General features: G+C 37.4%; 1 protein-coding gene across 4 annotated transcripts in view; it reads left to right on the top strand.

The window, feature by feature from the left end:
• The window catches only part of ADAM2 (ADAM metallopeptidase domain 2), a 101,345-nt gene that overhangs the window by 63,471 nt on the left and 12,238 nt on the right, over positions 1–25,636 (top strand). For all 4 annotated transcript variants that reach the window (XM_024986188.2, XM_024986190.2, XM_024986189.2 and 1 more), the window contains 2 exon segments: positions 7,137–7,242; positions 24,292–24,475. In XM_024986188.2, coding sequence (XP_024841956.1) covers positions 7,137–7,242; positions 24,292–24,475 — 290 coding nt within the window.

The raw sequence follows: 25,636 nt of genomic DNA, 5'->3' as shown, positions 1-25,636 counted from the left end.
ACTCGGCAGCTGCTCAGAAACTTGGTGAATTCAATTTAAAATATTAGAAAGGCATTATGAATTTTTGTACAGCCACAAGATGATCAAAGACCAAATGGTAGAGGAATTTTCCCTTAAAAGTTCTTAGTCTTCCTCTAGAAGATTTTGCTACATTTAGAAGTGCCTTTGTTGGTAGGCTAGGAAGCTATTCTGAGGACTAAAGAGTATGTATTTATCCCTAGCAAGCTTTCAGTGAAGAGAAGATAAATACTGCAAGGTTCTGAATCAGTACAAGGGCCACACCCAAGATAACAAGGTGAATCCAGAATAAAACAGCCTTGGCTCATAGAATTGCCTGGTTGTACTTAGGCGATCTCTGTCTTGCCCAATCTGCCTGACTGTTCCAACCTTCATATAGTTGCATCATGTTTTGTGATTTATTCTGCCAATCGCTTCTTTTTGATTGCAGTGCTTACTCATATAAGGTAGCAGTTCCAATTGCTATTTTACTATGTGTTTTCAATATTTTATTTTACCTTCTGTTCCTCAATAACATCTGTGTTGAATAGAGATTTTCTAGTGTAATAGTTCAATCTCTCTGTGATTTATTTTACTGTATGTATTTAGTTATTTCTGAATGGTTTGCTTGGGTGTTACAATTACTATCTTAAGACATTCAATTAATATTGATTTCATTTCAACAGTAAACCAAAACTTAGCTTATGTTCTGTTTCTGGCAAGTATCTTCACCTAAGTCTAAATGACAAAGTTTTATAATAATTGTTTTTATGCAATGGTCTTTTAAAATCTACAGAAGAAAGTCCAAACAATAAATATATTTGCACTACCTATTATATTTTCTTTTACTTTATTTGATAGTTGACTATATTAGCATGAAGTGTTACTTCATGTGGATCCTAGTTACCTCCTCCTGTCCTTTGATTTCAGCCTTAAGGATGCACTTTAGTAGATCTTACTGGAAAGGTTTGCTAAAGGTGTTTCTCATTGTGTTTGTCTTGGAATGCCACAATTTCTCCTAATTTTTTTAGGAGAGTTTAGCTGAATATAGAATCTTTAGCCTTTTCCTTTCAAAATTCTGTCACCTGGCTTCCCTCGTCCCTAATAAAGAGTGTAATCAGTTTGACCTTGATCTGTGGATTTCTTTACGATTATTCTATGTGTATTTTTTTAAACCTTTTTGTAAATATGTAGATAGATATAGATACATCATTAAATATGAAAAGTTTTCAGTCATTTCTTAAAATATTTCACCACCCTTTTCTATTTTTTCCTCATTTTTGGAATCCCTATGTGCCAATATTTCATATGCTTGATGTTGCCCCACTGATCCATTAAGCTCTCTTTACTTTTCATTATTTGATTTTCTTTCTTTCCTCATACTGGATAAACTCCACTGGTCTATCTTTAGGTCAATAAAGCCTGCGAGATTAAATCTATTGATTTTAAAATTTCTGTAGTGAAGTCTTTCATTTTAGTTAAAATAGTTTTCAGTTCAGAATTTCTATTTGGTTCCCTTTTTTTTATTTAAAAGTCTATATTAGCATTTCCCATTTAGTTTTTAAGAAATGGTTTCCTCTGGTAATTTTAACATATCTGTAATAGCTATTTTAAGTCTTTGTGTACTGGATTCAAAATTTGAGATCTGTGGGGATATTTCCCATTGGCTTTTTTTTTTTTCTAGGTATGTAGCATACTTTCATTTTTTTGCATGTCATGTAAAATTATTTTTTAAAGCTTTTTAATTTTTAGAAATTTTAGACAATATATTTTAACAATTTTGATTCAGATTTCTCCAAGGGTTTTTGTTGTTCTTATTGTCTTACTGACTATTTGTTTAGTGACTTTCCTGGACTAAATTTTCAGGTTCTGTATTCTGTACTACATGCAGCCACTGAGCTCTTTGCTAGTTTTTTCTTTTTCTTTTAATTTTTTTAAATTTTCTTTTAACTTTTAATCTCCCCAAATTCTTTTTATTTTTAAGTCAGGCTTCCCAGGGATAACTCCTAATTAGCACAATTTAGTGCCAAGCTGAAACCTGTCAGATACTCTTCAATGCTTTGACTGTTTATTTTCTATCCACAATGCCAAGGGACAGTTTCAAGCTTCAAGGTGGTTTGCAAGACAGGCATAGCTTTCACTTCTTGCTAGTTCAGAACTTAAATATAATCCAGAGGAGTGACTGGGGACTTCTCTTTCCTAGAATTGTTCTTGGAATGTGTACCTCTTTTCAGATCCAGTTGCGTATTTGAGCTTTTCAACATTCCTTATGATCATCTAGTTCTCCAAAGTTTCCTTTTAAATTCCCAGAAGGCTCTTGTTTGCCTCAACTGCTGCAGTGTTGCTGTCATATTGCTATTATTTCAGTATTTCCCTGGGTGTGAGGCTCTTTTTCCCACTGAGCTGAGCTCTTTTTCTTGTTGTTGTTTTTCAGTCGCTATATTGCTTTCAAATCTTTGCAGCCCCATGGACTGCAGCGTCTCTGTCCTTCACTATCTCCAGAGGTTTGCTCAGATTCATGTCCACTGAGTCGGTGATGCTGTCTAACCATCTCATCCTCTACTGCCCTCTTTTCCTTTTGCCTTCAATCTTTCCCAGCATCAGGGTGTTTTCCAATGAATCAGCTCTTCACATCAGGTGGCCAGCACCAGTCTCTGTAAGAATATTCAGAGTTGATTTCCTTTAGGATTGACTGATTTGATCTCTTTGCAGTTCAAAGGACACTCGAGAGTCTTCTCTGGCACTACAATTTGAAAACATCAATTCTTCAGCACTCAGCCTTCTTTATGGTCCAGCTCTCACATGTGTACTTGACTACTGGAAAAATCATAGCTTTTACTATACAGACCTTTGCTGGCAAAGTGATGTCTCTGCTTTTTGATACTCTATCTAGGTTTGTCATAGCTTTCCTTCCAAGGAGCAAGTGTCTTTTAACTTCACAGCTGCAGTCACTGTCTGCAGTGATTTTGGAGCCCAAGAAAATTAAATCTGTCACTGCTTCCACTTTTTCCCCTTCTATTTGCCATGAAGTGATGGGACCCGATGCTATGGTTTTTGTGTTTTGAATGTTGAGTTTCATGCCAGCTTTTTCACACTCCTCTTAGAAAAACACCCCCAGAATAGAGATTTTCTAGGTAAGTAAAAGTTTGAATAATTGTCTGACTACGCTTTGTTGCTTATAACAAAGCTCAAAATAGGCCAGACCCCTTCATTAGCTGTAAGGCTTTTGGCTACCATGCCGCTGAAGAAAGATGAGAATATCTCCAAGGTAAAACATCACAAAGCCCTCTGTCTTAAGAACTGTATCCACCAGGATTCCATCAGAGAAACAGAATCTCACCCAAATCTGATGCCATCCCTTCAAGCCAGAGCTTCCAGACAAACGAAGGTCTCTTTCACAGCAAGACTGAGTGTGCATTTCAGCCAGTTATCTGTGCCGTGTTCTAGGGCCATTAACTGGCTAGAAACTCTCTCCCATTATTACTGTCGACTTTAAAAACATCCACAACCTAAAAATTGAGAGTTTTGTTTTATTCGGTTGGAATTTTTAGGGCTTCAAGCTCAAGAGAGAGCATCTCAAGTAACCCTGAGAAAACTACCCCAAAGAGGCGAGGGAAGGAGCCAGGTTACATGGAACTTTTGCAACAAATAACAGGAAAACCAAATATCAAAAGATTATTGTTAATTAAAGAAAACCAGATAACCCAAGTTAATGAATTTAGCACTTTTCTATGTATGGGAAGATGCAAGAGTCTGGGCTCACTGAAATCATTCCTTTGATATTCACCTCAGCTATCTGGAGCCAGTATTCTGTGTCTTTGACATCGTGAGCTTCCCTGGGGCTTACTATAGGATACAGCTGTAGTCTGATGACCGCTAGATCTCAGGTATTCTCCTTCCTGAGTTCCCTCAAGGTTCACCTGCTCACATTGGAGGGCTGCAGTCCCCGAAGACTGTGATATCTCTAGTTACTTATACAGCAGGAAATATTCCATTTCTCATTACCATTCCAGGGGACCCAGGAATGCAAGTGCCTCTGGTCACTAGAATCAGATGACCAAGGAATGTCCCTGGGAAGAAGCCACACAAATGAGAGCACCACATGTAAAAAGCCAGAGCCTAAGATGTATGTGAAAGCTCCCTTCCGGAAAATTCTGGCACTCTGAGGTGTGGCAGGTTGAGAACCGAAAGATAGCGCTCACCCTCCAAAGTTTCAGTGAAGGATCCCAGCAGGTCCCTGTTTAATCAGAAGCCTGACCCTCAGGACACAGCTCCTGAGGTAAGCTCACAGGCCTCTCTTACAGAAGGACTGGGCTCCTCTAACTGTTCCCTTTTGTCCTGCCCTGGATATTGTAGCCAGTTAAGAACTCTTTCTCCCTTAGTTACAGTCTTGTGGGAACCTTGAGCATAAACCACACTGGCCATCAGAAGCATTTCACAATTCTCTACAGCCTTGTAGGTCTCATAGACATGAGCCTGTTTGTTATCAATGTTGGAGCTTTCGGGGGCTCATCTTTCAGCTACAGGATTTAAAAGCTGTGGCACCTGATGTGAGTCAAATACTTCACCGCCTCAGGGAGGAACTCTTGGTTTTGAGTTCCCTCCCAATTGTGGGATTGGTGTGCTAGGGTGAGTTTATGGCAAGAGTGTGTCTCAGCCTTTCCTACCTGTTTCAGTGTGGCCTTTCTCTTGTTTGCTCAGTGTAAAGTGGTCATTCCACCAGTTTTTAGCTTTTCTTCACTAGAAATTGTTCCATATGTAGCTGTAGATTTGATGTGTTTGTGGAAAGTTGCGAGTTCAAGATTTTTCTGTGTGTACTTCACCATCTTGAAATGGAACCTCTATTTCCATCAGCATTTTAAAGAGATTACTCCATAGTTACATGACTTGCATATTTCTGAAGAAAAATCTATCATATTGTATATCTTTTCTCTTTAAGCCATGAAGATTTTTTTGGTCTTTGGTTTTTATCAGTCTCCATATTATATATTTGAATGTGTGTTTGTGAACCTGTAGTTCTGCTTAGTGTTCCTAAGTGTCTTGTGACTGTGGTGTAAACACTGTACTATTATACAGATTTCTAAATTTCAAATTATATTTGTTTGTCTCTCCATAATTATCTCAATGTATTTATTTTTGATGCTCTGCCTTCTTAAAGATTTATATCTCTATAATTAATTTTAGTGTACACATACCTTGGTTCTTGTAATTATTTTAACATATGTAGATGTCTTTGTTTTATATTTTTTCTTGAATGCTTTATATAAAGACATATTGTTAGTCAAAAGTTTTTTTCTCTGTCTTCATCTACATTTTTTACTTACAGAAACTGTGTTTTCAGTTTAAATGCTTCTCATATAAACACTACATCTTGTATGAATACATCCATCTTTTTCTTCTGCTAAGTATATGAAGAAAGAGACCAATCACTTTAATTGAATTAGAAACCAAAATTGTTAAGGTTCTGTTAGAGTTTTTGTTAAGTTCACTCTATATCTAGTTCACTCTTATTTCTAGGGCATAACTCTCCAGGACTTTCAATTGAGAGATAGTATGTATGTAACCACAGTGCAGAAACTGCAGACAAATAATGCTCTGCTTTCTGGAAGTCATTTATTTATATTTTAATTTCCTTCTCTTTACATGTTTCACTTCAATTCAGTCGCTCAATCGTGTCCGACTCTTTGCGACCCCATGAACTGCAGCACGCCAGGCCTCCCTGTCCATCACCAACTCCCGGAGTTTACCCAAGCTCAGGTCCATCGAGTTAGTGATGCCATCCAGCCATCTCATCCTCTGTCGTCCCCTTCTCCTCCTGCCCTCAATCCCTCCCAGCATTAGGGTCTTTTCCAATGAGTCAGTTCTTCGCATGAGGTAGCCAAAGTATTGGATTTTCAGCTTCAGCATCAGTCCTTCCAATGAACACCTAGGACTGATCTCCTTTAGGATGGACTGGTTGGACCTCCTTGTAGTCCAGGGGACTCTCAAGAGTCTTCTTCAACAGCACAGTTCAAAAGCATCAATTCTTCGGAGCTCAGCTTTCTTCACAGTCCAACTGTCACATCTATACATGACTCTGGAAAAACCATAGCCTTAACTAGACGGACTCTTATTGGCAAAGTAATGTCTCTGCTTTTTAATACGCTATCTAGGTTGGTCACAACTTTCCTTCCAAGGAGTAAGCATCTTTTAATTTCATGACTGCAGTCACCATCTGCAGTGATTTTGGAGTCCAAAAAAATAGTCTGACACTGTTTCCACTGTTTCCCCATCTATTTCCCATGAAGTGATGGGACCAGATTCACATGTTTAGAAGCAGGAAAATGTCTTAAGAGGGGACTGTACTATATGTTGAGGCCCCCCAAGTCTCTAATTTTATCACTATAGTAAATGATCCTCCAAATTTGGCCTTCTTTATGTTCTGTTTCCCCTGGGTAAGCTTATAATTTTGATCCTCTCACACAGAACTAGGTTTGCAAATGACCTCTGGGATGAAAATCATTGCTTTTTCGCAGTTTACTACTGCCTCTAGGACTTACAACTGAGATCCTGATGCTGAGGCTCCTTTTATGTTCTCATATTTCTTTGTGGTTAAATCAAAGGTTTTTGGCTTAATCTTCCCATTAGAGTAATGATAAACTGCTTTTTAAGTAGATAGAATCCTATGAGAATTAAGCACATAATGTGTGTGGACTGGATAGTAAATATGAAAATAAATCAGTTGTGATTCCAAGATTTTTTGGTCTGGGGAAAGTAGGATGAAAACAAAAGATGTCATTTTAATGATTTGTCTTGAAAACACATTTACACAGAAACACTATTGACCAATAAGTCAGTTATTTGTTTAAAATGTTTCTTATATACATATATGTTTCAGACTTACTAAAAGTTAGAAGATAAACTGCATACTGTGGTTAATCCTAAGGTATCTGTTTGGGTAGTAGACAAGATGCTTTCAATATTTAAATATTTCACTGAAGTGTTTTTTGTGTGTGTAACTTTAATTAAAACTATTTTATTTTCAATTTTGTATTATGCTCTTATGTTGTACAATATTTTAGGCAATCTCAGAATAAATGTACTCATTAATTATTTTAAATGCAGCAGCAGTATGACTAACCACACACTGTTTTTTTCAGGCACATCTTATGCTCCTGCAGAGTGTTTCCAGAGGCTTAATTCTATGAACGATCTGTCTGGGAACTGTGGCGTAACTCCTACTGGGTTCACACCATGTACCTCTGAGTATGTTCCAGGAAATCTATCTGAGAAATGTTATTTATTGTCTTAAATTTGAAAATACCATGAGATAATTTACTTTATATGTAAGCAAAATGTCACTTTATCATGAACTAAGACTATATTTAACCAAACTATAAATAAGTACAGAATGTCTGTACTTACCTTTCTCACACATCCAAGCTCTCACTTGTACTGTCCCACAGAGCATTTCATTTACCTATAGGTACATTAATTCCCCGTTAGTTGGAAAGGTAATTTTCATTTTTGCATGCTATCACTTTAATTTTACAAACGATAACCATGGTTTAGTGATCTAATAAAAGTGCATGAATTTCTGCTATCCAGGAAGTAAAGCACTGTGTTTAAGAACATGTGCTCTATAGGCAGCCATCTTGGTTTCAAGAACTAATCCCGATGGTTACCTACTGCTGTGGCTTTGGACATGTGCCTCACGTTCCTGAGGTGTAAAACATGAATACCGGTTTCACTAACATCACTGGGCTTGTGCCAGTATGGAATTTAGATACTCTAATAAACACACCTAGAATGGGGCTGACACTCAGTATGCACAATATGAGTGTTAATTGTTAATTACTATGTGCCTGCTATGTCACTCTAGTCATGTCCGACTCTTCGTCACCCTGGACTGTAGCCCACCAGGCTCCCCTGTCCATGGAATTCTCCAGGCAAGAATACTGGAGTAGGTAGCCATGCCCTCCTCCAGGGGATCTTCCCCACCCAGGGATCAAATCCAAGTCTCTTATGTCTCCTGCATTGGCAAGCAGGTTCTTTACCATTAGCACCATCTGGGAAGTTCTAATTACTATGATTATTATATGTATATATTAGAACTAGAATGTTACTGTGATATTTTTATGCTATTTCAAACATGGTTTGATATCTAAAATTAAAATTCTATAAAAAAAAATTGTTTGCATGAATAGCAAGAAGATTTCTCATATAACCTTTACTCATATTTGCCAGTGGCTTGCATTTTGCCCAGTTGCTTTGTCCTTCTGTTTTTCAAATTCTCCTCTCCTTTCCTCCTTTCAAAATTATTTTCCTAAACCATTTGAATGTAAATTGGATAGTATGCTTCATTATCCTTAAATAAACCATTGTGTCTTTCTTGGGGACAAAATTTTTTAATGGCTATATTGTAGTCATCAAAATTCAAAATAAAACTTCATTCATTATCTCAATAAAGTATTTACAGTTCTTTGCTTTGTTCAGGAGCAAATCTAGAGTCACATGTTTGCATTAGTCATAATGTATTTTTAAACTTTAATCTAGAACATTTTCTTTGTTTTATTTGTTATTTTTACTTTTTTAAAAAATACTACAGGCCAATTCTTTTGTAGAATTTTTCTCAAACTGGGTTTGATAGTTAGTTAGATTCGTGTTATAAATTTTGTCATCCTTGCCACTAAAGTGGTGTTGTACCATCAAGTGTGATTTTCAAAGGGTACATCCCAATTTCTCTCTGTGTGGGATATGTTAGGTTAAACTATTTGGTAAAGTTAATTTTCTTTAGGTCTCTCAATTGTAAAGTTACTCTTTCCCTTTGTGTCTACTGCATAATTTGGGGGGGAGTTAATACTGAGACTATAGGCATATTCTGTTCTTCAAACTTTTGCCCTCTAGTTTTAAAGTTCACTGATAATTTTCTAATTCAATTATTGCCTGTCTTTAAGCTAAAAATGTATTGTAGAAAGAAGTATTCCCTCCTGCTTGTTTATTTCTGTATTTGTCTATATCAGTTCAGACTCAGCAATTGTTACTTGACTCAATAGTGTAGAATTATTAATAAATTATTTATTTATTTATTAATAAATTAATTTATTTATTTAATTATTTAATAATTAATTAATTACTATCATTTATTTTAATGCTTACTTTCTCAAATTGTCTCAGTTTTGGCTAGTGAGAGTTTACTTTAACTGGCCACAATGTTTTTTTCAAAAGTCTGTATGATACTTTAAAAACTTACAAATTTCTCTAGCACAAAAAAACAGACATCCTAGGACACTTATTATATTTTCTTTTTTACTCTTGCTGTGGATTCAGCTATTTCTCTAAATAAACAAAGGAATTTCCAGCTGCCCTTTATCAGAGAAGAGTACTTAGAAAACAAACATCTCAGCACCAGTTGTGCCCATTTCTACTGTTTTTCATGATCTCTAAGTCTTCTCAGTGAACAAAGGTAGAACATACAAGTATCACATATTTATTTCTACATCCACTTGTTGTATCTCTGCTTTTAAAACATGAACTTATAGTGATCATTTTATGGCAAAATACAGCTTGCATTTATGAACTGCTTTCTTATATGCTCGAGCCCTGAAGCACAAAAATTTGTTTCACAATTGCTAAAACATATTCTGACTAAAGGAAACTTTCTAGCTATTGTGATTATATTCTCTTTTAAATCATTGATCTTTTTATATTAGCTGCTCTGAGGTGCTTATCTGCGAACTACATTATCTGGGTCATTTTGGCATTGATATCTAGTGCTGTATTTGCTCCTATATCATGTTTTAAGTGTTGCATAACATTTATGATTTTCTGTATACCTACTTACAAACATTGTATTAGTTTCAGATGTTAAACATAATAATTCAATATTTTTATAAATTACACACCATACAAAGTTATTAGACAATACTGACTATACTCCCTGTGCTGCACTATTACATCCCTGTGGCTTATCTATTTTATTATACCCCTGGTGGTTTGTACCTCTTAATCCCCTTCACCCATTTGGTGATTTCCATATCCCTCTCCGATCTAGTAACCACTAGTCTGAATCTGTGAGTATATCTCTGTTTTTCTCACCTTTGTTTGTTTTATTTTTAGATTCCACATACAAGTAGAAGCATATGCTATTTGTTTTTCTCTGATTCATTTCAAAATGCATGAACCAATATGCTCTCCAGGTCTAGCCATGTTCTTGCAAACAGCAAGATTCCATTTTTTTGTGGCTAATATTGTCATATATATATATATATATAAAATATACAACTAACATACATGTATCTCACGTCTATATACACTCATCTAGTGGTGGGTACTTAGCTTGCCTCCATATCTTAATCTTAGTCTCTCAGTCATGTCTGACTCTTGGCAATCCCATGGACTCTAGCTTCCCAGGCTCCTCTGTTCACGCAATTCTCCAGGCAAGAATACTGGAGTGGGTTGTCATTTCTTCTCCAGGGGATCTTCCCAACCCAGTGATCAAACCCAGGTCTTCCGCACTGCAGGCAGTTTCTTTACCATCTGAGCCACCAGAGAAACCCATATCTTAGCTATTTTAAATAATGCTGCAATAAACATTGGGGTACCTATATCTCTTTGAAGCAGTGTTTTCCTTTTCTTCAGATAAATATCTAGGAGTGGAACTGTTGGATTGTATGGTATTTTAATTTTTTTGTTTTACAAAACTCCATACTGTTTTTCATGTACAAAACCAATTTCCACTAAGAGTTTACTACAGTTTCTTTTCTCTGCATCCGGACCAGCCCGTGTTTTTACTGTCATTGTTTTACCCTCTTTGGTCTCTTTGAAAATAGCCATTCTGACGGATGTGAGATAATACCTCACTGCGGTTTTGATTTGCATTTCCCTGATGCTTAGTAATGTGTCGTGCCTTTTCATGTACCTCTTGTCTCTCTGTATGCCTTTGGGAAAATGTCTATTCAGGTCCTTGTTGTTGTTGCTGTTGTTTAGTTGCCAAGTCATGTCCCACTCTTACAGCGTTACTCTATAAGTTACTCTTATAGACTGTAGCCTGCGGGGCTCCTCTGTCCATTGGATTTCCCAGGCAAGAATACTGAAGTGGGTGCCATTTCCTTCTCCAAGGGATCTTCCTGACGCAGAGATAGAACCCATGTCTCTTGCATTGCAGGTGCATTCCTTACAACTGAGCCACCAGGGGAGCACTATTCACGTCCTATGCCCATATTTTAACTGAATTGGTGGGTTTTTCTATTGAGTTGTATAAGTTCTTTATATATTTTGGATATTAACCCCTTTACAGATATCTTCTTCCACATTGCTTTTGTGTTTTGACCATGGTTTCCTTTGCTATGTAAATTCTTTTTAGTTCAGTTGGGTCCCATTTGTTTCTCTGCTTCTGTTGCCTTTGCCTAAGGCGATCAAAAAAATATACAAATTATTAAGGTGAATGTCAAAGAACATACTATGTTTTTTTAATCTTTTTATTTTATTATATTGACATATAATTGATGATTAACAATCTTGTGATAATTTCAGGTGGACAGAAAAGGGACTCACCCATTCATAAACATATATTAATTCTTCCCCTAACTCTCCTCCCATTCAGGCTTTCAATAGCATTAAGCAGATTTCTCTGTGCTATACAGTAGAATCTTGCTGGTCATCCAATTTAAAATATAACAGTGTGTACATGTCCATCCCAAACATCTTAACTATCCCTTTCCCCCATTCTCCCAAGCCTGGCAACCGTAAGTTCATTCTCTGAGTCAATAAGGCTCTTGTTTCTGTATTAGTTTTCTGTCTGAATGATATGTTCATTGATGAAAGTGGGTTATTAAAGTCCCTCACTCTTATTGTGTTACTGTCTATTTCTCTGTTTAAGGTTGTTAGTATTTGCTTTACATGTTGAGGTGCTCCTATATTGGGTGCATATATATATTTGCGATTATTATATCTTCTTTTTGGATTTATCCCTTGATCATTATGTAGTGTCCTTCTTTGTCTCTTATGTCTTTGTCTTAAAGTCTATCATGTGATGTGCATATTGTTACACCAGATTTCTTTTATTTTCCATTTGCGTGGAATACCTTTTTTCCATCCTGTCACTTTCTGTGTGTGTGTGTCCTTAGTTCTGATGTGGGTCTCTTGTAGACAGCTTACATATATGTCTTATCTTTGTATCCACTCAGCCAGTCTATGCCTTTTGGTTGGTGCATGTAATCCATTTACATTTAAGGTAATTATCAATATATATGTTCCTACGGTTGTTGTTCAGTCACCATGTCATGTCTAACTCTCTGGGACCCCATGAATTGCAGCATTCCAGGTTTCCCTGTACTTTATTATCTGCCTGAGTTTGCTCAAATCCCATTGCCTGGAAAATCCCATGGACAGAGGAGACTGGTGGGCTACAGTCCATGGGGTTGCAAAGAGTCAGGCAACTGACCACACACACAGCCACAGAAGTAGCAGTAACCTGTCTACAAGGGAAGGATTCAATCCAATGAGAAAAAATACAATCCATTACCAAGACATGTTTATGTCCATAAGACAGAGAAAGCTGAATAAAATCTATTTGCTGATCTACAGGTGGTACATTAGACAGTTTAAAGTAACCAGGAGAAATGCAGACAGATTTTCCTGAATTGTGTTTCAGACACATGGGACAAAGTAGGCACTCTTTGCATTAATGTTTCCATTAGTTCATAAAGTGGACCAATGATTCAATGCATTCCTGGTAGTCAGTAATGGCAGTTTATTTGGAAGGGTTTAGGGTCAGGAAGCAACAGTTAGAACTGGACGTGGAACAACAGACTGGTTCCAAATAGGAAAGGAGTACATCAAGGCTGTATATTGTCACCCTGCTTATTTAACTTATATACAGAGTACATCATGAGAAACACTGGGCTGGAAGAAGCACAAGCTGGAATCAAGATTGTCAGGAGAAATGTCAATAACCTCAGATATGCAGATGACACCACCCGCATGGCAGAAAGTGAAGAAGAACTAAAAAGCCTCTTGATGAAAGTGAAAGTGGAGAGTGAAAAAGTTGGCTTAAAGCTCAACATTCAGAAAACAAAGATCATGGCATCTGGTCGCATCACTTCATGGGAAATAGATGGGGAAACAGTGGAAACAGTGTCAGAATTTATTTTTCTGGGCTCCAAAATCACTGCAGATGGTGACTGCAGCCATGAAATTAAAAGACACTTACTCCTTGGAAGAAAAGTTATGACCAACCTAGATAGCATATTCAAAAGCAGAGACGTTACTTTGCCAACAAAGGTTCGTCTAGTCAAGGCTATGGTTTTTCCTGTGGTCATGTATGGATGTGAGAGTTGGACTGTGAAGAAGGCTGAGAGTTGAAGAATTGATGCTTTTGAACTGTGGTGCTAGAGAAGACTCTTGAGAGTCCCTTGGACTGCAAGGAGATCCAACCAGTCCATTCTGAAGGAGATCAGCCCTGGGTGTTCTTTGGAAGGAATGATGCTAAAGCTGAAACTCCAGTACTTTGACCACCTCATGCAAAGAGTTGACTCATTGGAAAAGACTCTGATGCTGGGAGGGATTGAGGGGAAGAGGAGAAGGGGATGACAGAGCATGAGATAGCTGGATGGCATCACTGACTCAGTGGACATGAGTCTCAGTGAACTCCGAGGGTTGGTGATGGACAGGGAGGCCTGGGGTCGCAAAGAGTCAGACATGACTGAGCGACTGAACTGAAAGAACTGAGCCTTCTTATCACTAAATTTTACCTATGTATCTTTTTATTCTGAACTAACTGCAGATTCTTGGGAAATTTCAAAAATAACCTAGAAAGAATACAGAGGACCCCTATATACTTCAGCTGTTTTCCCCAAATAGTAACACCTCAAATGACTTATATATCTTACCTGTAGTAAAATATCCAAGCCAGGAAGTTGACACTGGTAAATTCACAGACATTACTCCTCATATATCATCAGTTTCCCATGGATTCATTTGTGGTGTGTGTGAACGTGTATGTTTGTTTGAATTGCCATCTTGGCAATATTGCACTGCAAAGTGATAAACATAGAATGTCTGGGTTTATTTCAGTGTTCTTTCCTTTTTCTCAATCAGGTTTTAGTTTTCAGTGTTCAAGTGTTGCATGTATTTTAAGTATATTGCTGAATGTTTTGCTTTTGAAAATATTGTGAACAGAATGGTTCTCTAAATTTTATTTTCTCATTGTTCACTGCCAGTATCTAATAATAATAAAAATAACAATGCAAATCATATATTGATCTTTTATATTGTGTGAACCTCATAAATTCTCTCTTTCTCTCTTTTTGTGTGTGAGCTTCTTAGTATTTCCACGTGCAGGATCATGGAATCTGCAAATGAAGTCTGAATTATCCTTTTCTAATTAGGATACCTTTAATTTGTTTTTCTTGCTTGACTGTATATATATCTACCAAAATGTTGAACTGTAAGTAGAGAAAGAAAAGATTTACTTATTACCAATTTTATGAGACAAATTTAGCCATTACCAGGAAGTTTATTGTTAGCTGTAGTTTTTTTTTGTTAATACCCTTTATCTGATTTGGAAATCCCCCCTATATTTCTACTTTTCTGAGAATTTTTAATCTTACATGGTGGTTGTATTTTTTCAGTGCTTTTCATATATCTATTTTCATGAATCTGTTTTTGGTGCATTTTCCTATTGATATAATTTATTACATTAATTTGTTTTCAGATGTTAAAACTCATGAGCCATGTTCTTATTATTCACTCTGACAGTGTCTGGCTTTTAATTGATTGTTTATAGACCATTTCCATTAAAAGTGATTACTGATGTACTATCTTCAAATAACAGAATAATAGTTCACATTCAAATGCTATAATTATACACTCCTTCATGGGTAGTGAAGGTGTACTATAATAGTTTCCCAATTCCTCCATCCAGTCCCTTGTGAGGCTTCTTGTTACTTACTTTGCTTATACATATACAATAAATATCCAATACATTCTTCATATTATTGCTTTGAGAAGATAGTTATCTTTTAGCTCAGTTAAGAGTAAGAAAAATACACACATTTTTCTTTCAATTTTTTCATTTTCTGATGCTATCCCTCTTTCATGTAGATCTAAACTTCTGACACAAACTTCTCTTCTGCGTAAAGGACTTTTTAAAAAAATATTTCTTGCAAGTACGATATGCTCACAAAGAATTCTATCATTTTTTGTCTGAAAAATCTCTATTATTTGAAAGATAATTTTACTGGACAGAGAATTCTTAGTTAGATTTTTCTTTTCTTACAGCAGTCAAAAATTCCTTCCAAATCTTAACTGCATGATTTTTAAGTGAAAAGTCTGCTGTTATTCTTATCTTTGCTCCTCTAAGTAAGGTGTGCCCCAACCTAGCTGCCTTTGAGAGTGTCTCATTGATTTTGATTTATTTTAGTTTGAATGTGATATATTTATAGATGGTTTTTATTTTGATATTTATCCTGCTTGGCATTTTCTAAGTTTCTTGTATTTGTGTTTTCATGTCTGTCAATAGTTTTGTGAAGATCTTGTTCATTATTTTTTTCAAGATTTTTCCTATTCTGTTTCTTCTCCTTCTGCTGCTCTTATTACAAGTATGTTACACTTTCTTTAATTGTCTTATAGTTCTTGGGTTTTTCTATTTTTTCTCCATTATTTTGTTTTATTGTGATTCAGTTTGGGAAGTTTCTATCAATCTATCACTGAGTTCTCTTAAGTTTTTCTTCTGTGGCTTAGATTGCATTTTATTGATGAAAGCTTGGAAGCCATTTTTAAATTTTTGTTAGGTTTGTTATGCTTTTATTTTCTCTTTATTCTTACAGTTTGTTCTTACAGTTTTCATATCTCTGTTGATGTTGTTTCTCTGGTCTTTCATGTTGTTGACTTTTGCTTTTTAAACCTTTAAAATATTAACCAAAGCTATCTTAAATTTCATATCTAATAATTCCAAGATCTATTTTATATTTGATTTGTTTCTGATGCTTATTTTATCTCTTTAGATTGTTTTTTTTCCCTTGCCTTTTAATATAACTAGTACTTTTTTGTGTTGAAAGTTGGTCATGTTATATAGGGTAGTAGGCAGTGAAGCAAATAAGCTTTTAATGTAAGAATATATGTTAATATTTTTAGGAGATAGATTGTGTCTAATGTTTGTTGTAGCTATAGGCACCAGAATCTTCAGATTCCATTAGTGAAGTAATTTCTTTCTCTCTTCTTAAATTTGGAGCTTCCTTTTATCCCAGCCCTCAAAGGGAATATGTGTCTTGGAGCTCTCTCAGTTGTAATTTACTTCTATTTCTGCTGGGGACTTGTTACTATGGTTTTACACTTGGTGGGGGGTGGACCTTTTCTAGTTTTTACATAAGCCTTTCTTTTAATGAGTTTGTGTCTCAGGGGTATGGATAACAGAAGTGCTTTTATTCCTCCTCCAGGTGTAGAGTGTCCCATCCCATGCCCCCATTCTCTAGCCCCTGTTTTACAGCTACCATCCCCAACTTATATTCTTAAGCCTTTTCTGTTATTGATCATGACTATATAGAACTCAAAAGCCTCTTGATGAAAGTGAAAGTGGAGAGTGAAAAAGTTGGCTTAAAGCTCAACATTCAGAAAATGAAGATCATGGCATCCAGTCCCACCACTTCATGGGAAATAGATGGGGAAACAGTGGAAACAGTGTCAGAATTTATTTTTCTGGGCTCCAAAATCACTGCAGATGGTGACTGCAGCCATGAAATTAAAAGACGCTTACTCCTTGGAAGAAAAGTTATGACCAACCTAGATAGCATGTTCAAAAGCAGAGACATTACTTTGCCAACAAAGGTCCATCTAGTCAAGGCTATGGTTTTTCCTGTGGTCACATATGGATGTGAGAGTTGGACTGTGAAGAAGGCTGAGCACCGAAGAATTGATGCTTTTGAACTGTGGTGTTGGAGAAGACTCTTGAGAGTCCCTTGGCCTGCAAGGAGATCCAACCAGTCCATTCTGAAGGAGATCAGCCCTGGAATTTCTTTGGAAGGAATGATGCTAAAGCTGAAACTCCAGTACTTTGGGCACCTCATGCAAAGAGTTGACTCATTGGAAAAGACTCTGATGCTGGGAGGGATTGGGGGCAGGAGGAGAAGGGGATGACAGAGGATGAGATGGCTGGATGGCATCACTGACTTGATGGACGTGAGTCTCAGTGAACTCCGGGAGTTGGTGATGGACAGGGAGGCCTGGCATGCTGTGATTCATGGGGTCGCAAAGAGTCGGACACGACTGAGCGACTGATCTGATCTGATATTTATTATTCTTTTAGGTGATTCAAGACAAGTGGAGTTGGCAAGAGTGGGATGAAAGTCTTTCTATCTAGAGATTAAGCCTTTGTTAGACAGCTGGGTCTGGGAATTTCATAATGATTACTCTTCACCTCCCCCTGCAAGTGTATATGGAGAGCTTTCACATATACTCCCCAAAAGAAACATATAGAGTTTCTGGAGAAAAGGCAAATGAAAATATAACTGTATTACTCAAAAGCTTCATGTCTTCATGGTAGTCCATGCTCAGTCTCCAGTGGTTTGTCAAAATTTGTATTTAAATATTATTAGTGGCTTAGGTAGTTCAATGGCTTATGTTCCAGATAAGCAAATTACAAGTGCTATACTTGTTGTTTTTGCAGGCACTTAGCTTTCCAGATACATGTAAGTGGTTTTTTCTGCAACCGCAGTTCTCTGATGGGTCCAAAAAAAAGTCATTGATTTCCGTTTACTCGGCATTTTCTTGTAATGACTGGAAAAACAAAGCCTTCTTAAGTGAACAGTGCAAAGAAATAGAGGAAAACAATAGAATGGGAATGACTAGAGATCTCTTCAAGAAAATTAGATATACCAAGGGAACATTTCATGCAAATATGGACACAATAAAGGACAGAAATTGGACCTAACAGAAGCACAGATATTAAGAAGAGGTAGCAAGAATACACAGAAGAACTGTACAAAAAGGTTTTAATGACCAATTACCACAGTGGTGGTGTAGTTACTCACCTAGAGCCAGACATCCATGAGAGTGAAGTCAAGTGGGTCTTAGGGAGCATTACTATGAACAAAGCTAGTGGAGGTAATGGAATTCCAGCTGAGCTATTTCAAATCCTAAAAGATGATGCTGTGAAAGTGCTGTACTCAGTATGCCAGCAAACTTGGCAAACTCAACAGTGGCCACAGGACTAGAAAAGTTCAGTTTTCATTCCAATTCCAAAGAAAGGCAATGCCAAAGAATGTTCAAACTGCCACACAATTGCTTTCATTTCACATGCTAACAAGGTAATGTTCAAAATCCTTCAAGCTGGGCTTAAACAGTACAGGGCTCTATACTTTGAATCCCATACCTCTTGCAGGTAGCCTTAGAAACTGATGTCAAAATAGTTGTTAACCTTCTGAACTCAAACTAGTTTAACACCACCCATATTCAAAAGCAGAGACATTACTTTGCCAACAAAGGTTCGTCTAGTCAAGGCTATGCTTTTTCCTGTTGTCATGTATGGATGTGAGTGTTGGACTGTGAAGAAGGCTGAGCACTGAAGAATTGATGCTTTTGAACTGTGGTGTTGGAGAAGACTCTTGAGAGTCCCTTGGACTGCAAGGAGATCCCACCAGTCCATTCTGAAGGAGATCAGCCCTGGGATTTCTTTGGAAGGAATAATGCTGAAGCTGAAACTCCAGTACTTTGACCACCTCATGCGAAGAGTTGACTCATTGGAAAAGACTCTGATGCTGGGAGGGATTGGGGGCAAGAGGAGAAGGGGACGACAGAGGATGAGATGGCTGGATGGCATCACTGACTTGATGGACGTGAGTCTGAGTGAACTCCAGGAGTTGGTGATGGACAGGGAGGCCTGGCGTGCTGCGATTCATGGGGTCGCAAAGAGTCGGACACGACTGAGCGACTGATCTGATCTGATATCACTTTGCCAACGAGGGTCCACAGACTGAAAGCTATGGTTTTTCCAGCAGTCATGTATGGATGTCAGAGTTGGGCCATAAAGAATGCTGAGTGCTAAAAAATTGATGCTTTTGAACTGTGGTGTTGGAAAAGATTCTTGAAAGTCCCTTGAACAGCAAGGAAATCAAACCAATTATTCCTGAAGGAAATCAACCCTGAATATTCATTGGAAGGACTGATGCTAAAGCGCCAATACTTTGGTCACCTGATGTGAAGAGCCGACTCACTTGAAAAGACCCTGCGAGACAGTCATGATGGTGTGATCACTCACCTAGAGCCAGACATCCTGGAATGTGAAGTCAAGTGGGCCTTAGGAAGCATCATTACGAACAAAGCTAGTGGAGGTGATGGAATGCCAGTTGAGCTATTTCAAATCCTGAAGGATGATGCTGTGAAAGTGCTGCACTCAATATGCCAGCAAATTTGGAAAAGTCAGAAGTGGCCACAGGACTGGAAAAGGTCAGTTTTCATTCCAATCCCAAAGAAAGGCAATGCCAAAGAATGCTCAAACTACCGCACAGTTGCACTCATCTCACACACTAGTAAAGTAATGCTCAAAATTCTCCAAGCCAGGCTTCATCAATACATGAACCATGAACTTCCAGATGTTCAAGCTGGTTTTAGAAAAGGCAGAGGAACCAGAGATCAAATTGCCAACATCATCTGGATCATTGAAAAAGCAAGAGAATTCCAGAAAAACATTTATTTCTGCTTTATTGACTATGCCAAAGCCTTTGACTGTGTGGATCACAATAAACTGTAGAAAATTCTGAAAGAGATGGGAATACCAGACCACCTGACCTGCCTCTTGAGAAACCTGTATGCAGGTCAGGAAGCAACAGTTAGAACTGGACATGGAACAACAGACTGGTTCCAAATCAGGCAAGGAGTACATCAAGGCTGTATATTGTCACCCTGCTTATTTAACTTCTATGCAGAGTACATCATGAGAAACGCTGGGCTGGAAAAAGCACAAGCCAGACTCAAGATTGCTGGGAGAAATACCAATAACCTCACATATGCAGATGACACCACCCTTATGGCAAAAAGTGAAGAACTAAAGGGCCTCTTGATGAAAATGAAAGAGGAGAGTGACAAAGTTGGCTTAAAGCTCAACATTCAGAAAACCAAGATCATGGCATCTGGTCCCATCACTTCATGGGAAATAGATGGAGAAACAGTGGAAACAGTGTCAGACTTTATTTAGGGGGGCTCCAAAGTCACTGCAGATGGTGATTGCAGCCATGAAAATAAAAGACGCTTACTCCTTGGAAGGGAAGTTATGACCAACCTAGATAGCATATTCAAAGCAGAGACATTACTTTTCCAACAGAGGTCTGTCTAGTCAAGGCTATGGTTTTTCCAGTGGTCATGTATGGATGTGAGAGTTGGACTGTGAAGAAAGCTGAGCACTGAAGAATTGATGCTTTTGAACTGTGGTGTTGGAGAAGACTCTTGAGAGTCCCTTGGACTGCAAGGAGATCCAACCAGTCCATTCTAAAGGAGATCAGTCCTGGGTGTTCATTGGAAGGACTGATGTTGAAGCTGAAACTCCAATATTTTGGCCACCTGATGTGAAGAGCTGACTCATTTGAAAAGACCCTGATGTTGGGAAAGATTGAAGGCAGGAGGAGAAGGGGACAACAGAGGATGAGATGGTTCGATGGCATCACCAACTAAATGGACATGAGTTTGGGTAAACTCCAGGAGTTGGTGATGGACAGGGAGGCCTGGCGTGCTGCAGTCCATGGGGTTGCAAAGAGTCGGGTATGATGGAGTGACTGAACTGAACTAAACTGATGCCGGGAAAGATTGAAGGCAAGAGGAGAAAGGGACAACAGAGGATGAGATGGTCGGATGGCATCACCACTTCAGTGGTCATGAGTTTAAGCAAACTCCAGGAAATAGTGAAGAACAAGGAAGCCTGGTGTGCTGCAATCCATGGGGATGCAAAGAATCACACAGGACTGAGAGACTGAAAAACAACAGCAGCAACAACTTGATGTAGAAGCTCATAAATAATTTGTAACAGACATAATAATACTTAAAATACTTAACTAAAATGTAATCAATCTACTTTAATGGAATAACTTATGTACTTTGTGATAAATTTATAAAAGTCAGTAGAATCCAAAGTCACTTTCAAGTGATCCCAGTTCCTAGCAACCAGTTCCTAGCAATACTTTCTCTTTCCTTGGATTTACCTTTTCTAGAGTTCTTATATTAGGACAATTGCATACTATGTGGTCTTTTTACTTGGTTTATTTTACTTATTTTTTTAGTTTCATCCATTTTGTAGCCTATTACACTAGTTTGTAGCTTCTTATTACTGGATAATATTATATCCTAAAATTAAGTGCCAGCTAATGGGCATTTAGAATGTTTCTAATAGTTTTGGGTCATTAAAAACAATGCTGCTATGGATGTCTCTATTATACAGAGAATAGATGAACAACAAGGTCCTACTGTATAGCACAAAGAACTATATTCAATATTTCAATATCTATAGTAAGCCATAATGGAAAAGAATATTAAAAATATATATATATATATATATATAACTGAATCACTTTGCTATAAGTAGTAATTAACAAAACATTACAAATCAAGTATACTTCAAGTAAAAAAATTAAGAGGACAATGGTGCTTTGAACATTCTTATGAAGTATTTTGTTTGTTTTCTTTGTAAAGCTATGTATTTTTTCTCTTGAGATATAACAAGTGATGATTTGAATCAGTTCTAATGAGGTGGATGAAACTGGAGCCTATTATACAGAGTAAAGTAAGCCAGAAAGAAAAATACCAATACAGTATACTAACGCATATATATGGAATTTAGAAAGATGGTAACAATAACCCTGTATTCAAGACAGCATAAGAGACACAGATGTATAGAACAGTCTTTTGGACTCTGTGGGAGAGGGTGAGGGTGGGATGATTTGGGAGAATGGCATTGAAACATGTATAATATCATATATGAAATGAATCGCCAGTCCAGGTTCGATGCAGGATACTGGATGCTTGGGGCTGGTGCACTGGGATGACCTAGAGGGATGGTACAGGGAGGGAGGTGGGAGGGGGGTTCAGGATGGGGAACACGTGTACACCCATGGCGGATTCATGTTGATGTATGGCAAAACCAATACAATATTGTAAAGTAATTAACCTCCAATTAAAATAAATAAATTTATATTTTAAAAAAACAAGTGATGAAGGTGCAAGTCTTTATGTAAACACATTTTTAAATTTTCCATGGATGCACACTTAGAAGTTGAGTTGCTGAGTCATGTGGAAAGTTCAGGGCTTACCTGGTGGCTCAGATGATAAAGAATCTGCTGCAATGCAGAACACCCAGGTTCATCCCTGGGTTGGAAAGGTCCCCTGGAGAAGGGAATGGCAACTCATGCGAGTATTCTTGCCTAAAGAATTCCATAAGCAGAGGAGCCTGGCGGTCTACAGTCCATGGGGTTGCAAAAGAGTCAGACATGACTGAGTAACTTTCACTTACATGGCAATTTAAACATTTTAAGCAGTTGCCCACATAATTTCCAAAGTTACTGTACCATCTTACATCTCCAACAAGAGCGTATCAGAGTTATAACTTCTCCGCATGCACAGCGTTTTGTACTGTCACAGCTTTTTGTTGCCTTGTTTACGTGTCATTCTAAAGAGGTATCTTACTCTCTAATTTGCATTTCCCTACTCATTTATGAAATTACCACTCTTTCATGTGATTATTAATGCTTTTTTTTTTCATTTTTGGGTTGCCTTCCCTCTGGCTCAGCCGTAAAGAATCTGCGTGCCAATGCAGAAGATGCAGGAGATGCTGGGTCAGGAAAATTCCCTGGAGAAGGAAATGGCAACCCACTCCAGTATCCTTACCTGGAAAAATTCCATTGACAGAGGAGCCTGACAGGCATAGAGTCAGACACAACTGCACACACACACACACACACACACACACACTTGATTTTCTGGTTATTTTTGTCTGTGGTTTAGACACTATCATCATGATGTATCTTAGTGATTCAACATTAATATTTATTCCATATACTGCTTCTTAAGTGTATGCCTTAATGTCTTGTCAGTTTGGGACCCATGATGTGGAGAATATGTATTATGTTTGAAAAATAGAAAAAGAAATGTAAGTATATTAGTAATTTTTAAAATTTTACTAATTTTTAGATAGAATAAGCTCAGAATCATGTTTAAGAACAATAGCCAAAAAGTAATAATAATAATAAAGAATTGTTTAAAAGTGATGACTAAATAGGAAGTGGGGCTTCCCTGGTAGCTCAGCTGATAAAGAATCCACCTGCGATGCAGGAGACCCGGGTTGGATTCCTGGGTCAGGGAGATCCCCGGGAAAAGGGATAGGCTGCCTACTCCAGGATTGATGGGCTTCCCTGGTGGCTCAGACAGTAAATAATCCACCTGCAATGCGGGAGACCTGAGCTCAATTCCTGGATTGGGAAGATTCCCTGGAGGAGAGCATGGGTAATCCACTCCAGTATTCTTGCCTGGAGAATTCCCGTGGACAAGGGAGCCTGGTGGGTCACAGTCCAAGGGGTTGAACGGAGCCAAACACGACCAAATAACTAAGCACAGCACAGCACAAAGAAGTAGCTCATAATTACTAAGATGTTATTGTTAATAACACAGGAAAGACCCTCACAATTTTCAGTTTCACAATTAATTGCATAATCTCTTAGCAAGACTTAACGCTTTATTTCGGAGAAGGCAATGGCACCCCACTCCAGTACTTTTGCCTGGAAAATCCCATGGATGGAGGAGCCTGGTGGGCTGCAGTCCATGGGGTCGCTAGGAGTCAGACACGACTGAGAGACTTCACTTTCACTTTTCACTTTCATGCATTGGAGAAGGAAATGGCAATCCACTTGAGTATTCTTGCCTGGAGAATCCCAGGGACGGGGGAGCCTGGTGGGCTGCCGTCTATGGGGTCGCACAGAGTCGGACACGACTGAAGCGACTTAGCAGCAGCAGCAGCAGTAACGCTTTTATTTGGGTTTTCCATGTAGTTCAGTTGGTAAAGAATCTACCTGCAATGCTGGAGACCTGGGTTCGATTCCTGGGTCGGGAAGATCCCCTGGAAAAATAAACTGGCAACCCACTCCAGTATTCTTGTCTGGAGAATCCCATGGACAGAGGAGCCGGGCAGGCTACAGTCCATAGGGTCGCAAGAGTCGGACCCAGCTTAGCACAATCTTTCTTTCTCTTCATGCTTTATTTAAATCTTTTTCCTTTAGAATTGATATTCTAATATTTCTCTGTATTGAAAACTAATGATTTTTATTTGTTGCTAAATTATAGGAATGTGAGATGTGGAAAATTACTATGTACATATGATAAAAGAGAGGTCATTTCTGTTGAAAATGCCTCTGTTATGTATTCCAACATAAATGGAAAGATCTGCATTGGACTGCATTATGAATATGGTAATGAAGACGAAGGAATGATGTGGGTAAAAGATGGAACTGTTTGTGGTGAAAGTAAGGTGTGTGGTCTTTTATTACCAGGTAATATACTAATTTCAAATTTTAAATGCATATGTGGTATTTTTCTCAAGTTAAATGTGTATTTAATTTCAAAAAATATGAAATGAAAAGTTTTGAAAATGAGAGAAATTTTAAAAGAAAAAACATAACCTGCCATTTACTATTTTTTCACATGTTAACTGAGTTGAGAATCATACTGTTCATTGACAATTTTATCATTTCATATATTTTTAATGTAGTGAATTATATTTTTATATAATTACTTAAAAATAATGATTAAAGTAAAAAAAACTTTAAAGAAACATATGTTCATTTTAGTGATGAAAATAATAAAGGATTCACAGAGTAAAGGAAAGATCAATCAAAGGGATGAAAATCTGAAATACGATTACTCTCCATTTTCTATAATGAACCTTCCATTAATTCTTTTAAATTGAAATAATTGCTTTACAATATTGCATTAGTTCCTGGTGTACATCATAGTGATTCAGTGTTTTGCAGACTATATTCTGTTACAGGTTATTACAAAATAATAAGTCCCTGTGCTATGCAGTATATCTTTGCACCTATCTACATTATAAATAGCACCTTATATACTATACCATTTGTCAGTATTTGTACACTATACAATTTGTACTGTACTATACAATTTATACTCCTAATTTATCCCTCCCCACTTGGATCTCCCCTTTGGAGAGTTCTGTTTCAATTTTGCATATACATTCATCTGTATCCTTTTTAAGTTTCCACATATAAGTGATATCATATAGTATTTGTCTTCCTCCATCTGACTCATTTCACTAAGCTCGTCCACATTACTGAGAACGACAGTATTTCCTTCTTTTTATGCCTGAGTAATATTCCACATTCATATTTCTAAATATTACATATATTTATAAATATTCCATTATTTATAAATATATTTATATAGATTTATATTTTTAAAATCACATTTATAATCCAGTAGTCTGTTGATAGGCACTTAAGTTGCTTCTGAGTCTTGGATGTTATAAATAGTGCTGCTGTGAACATTGAGGAATATATATATTTTTGAATTAATGTCTTTCTTTTTTCCAGATGTATACCCAGGAATAGGATTGCTGGGTTGTATGGTAGTTCTAGTTTCACCTTTTTAAGGAAATTCCATAGTGTTTCCCATA

This window comes from Bos taurus, chromosome 27 (assembly GCF_002263795.3).
Source record: "Bos taurus isolate L1 Dominette 01449 registration number 42190680 breed Hereford chromosome 27, ARS-UCD2.0, whole genome shotgun sequence".
Classification (NCBI taxonomy): Eukaryota; Metazoa; Chordata; class Mammalia; order Artiodactyla; family Bovidae; genus Bos; species Bos taurus.
This window is presented reverse-complemented; position numbering and strand designations above follow the sequence as displayed.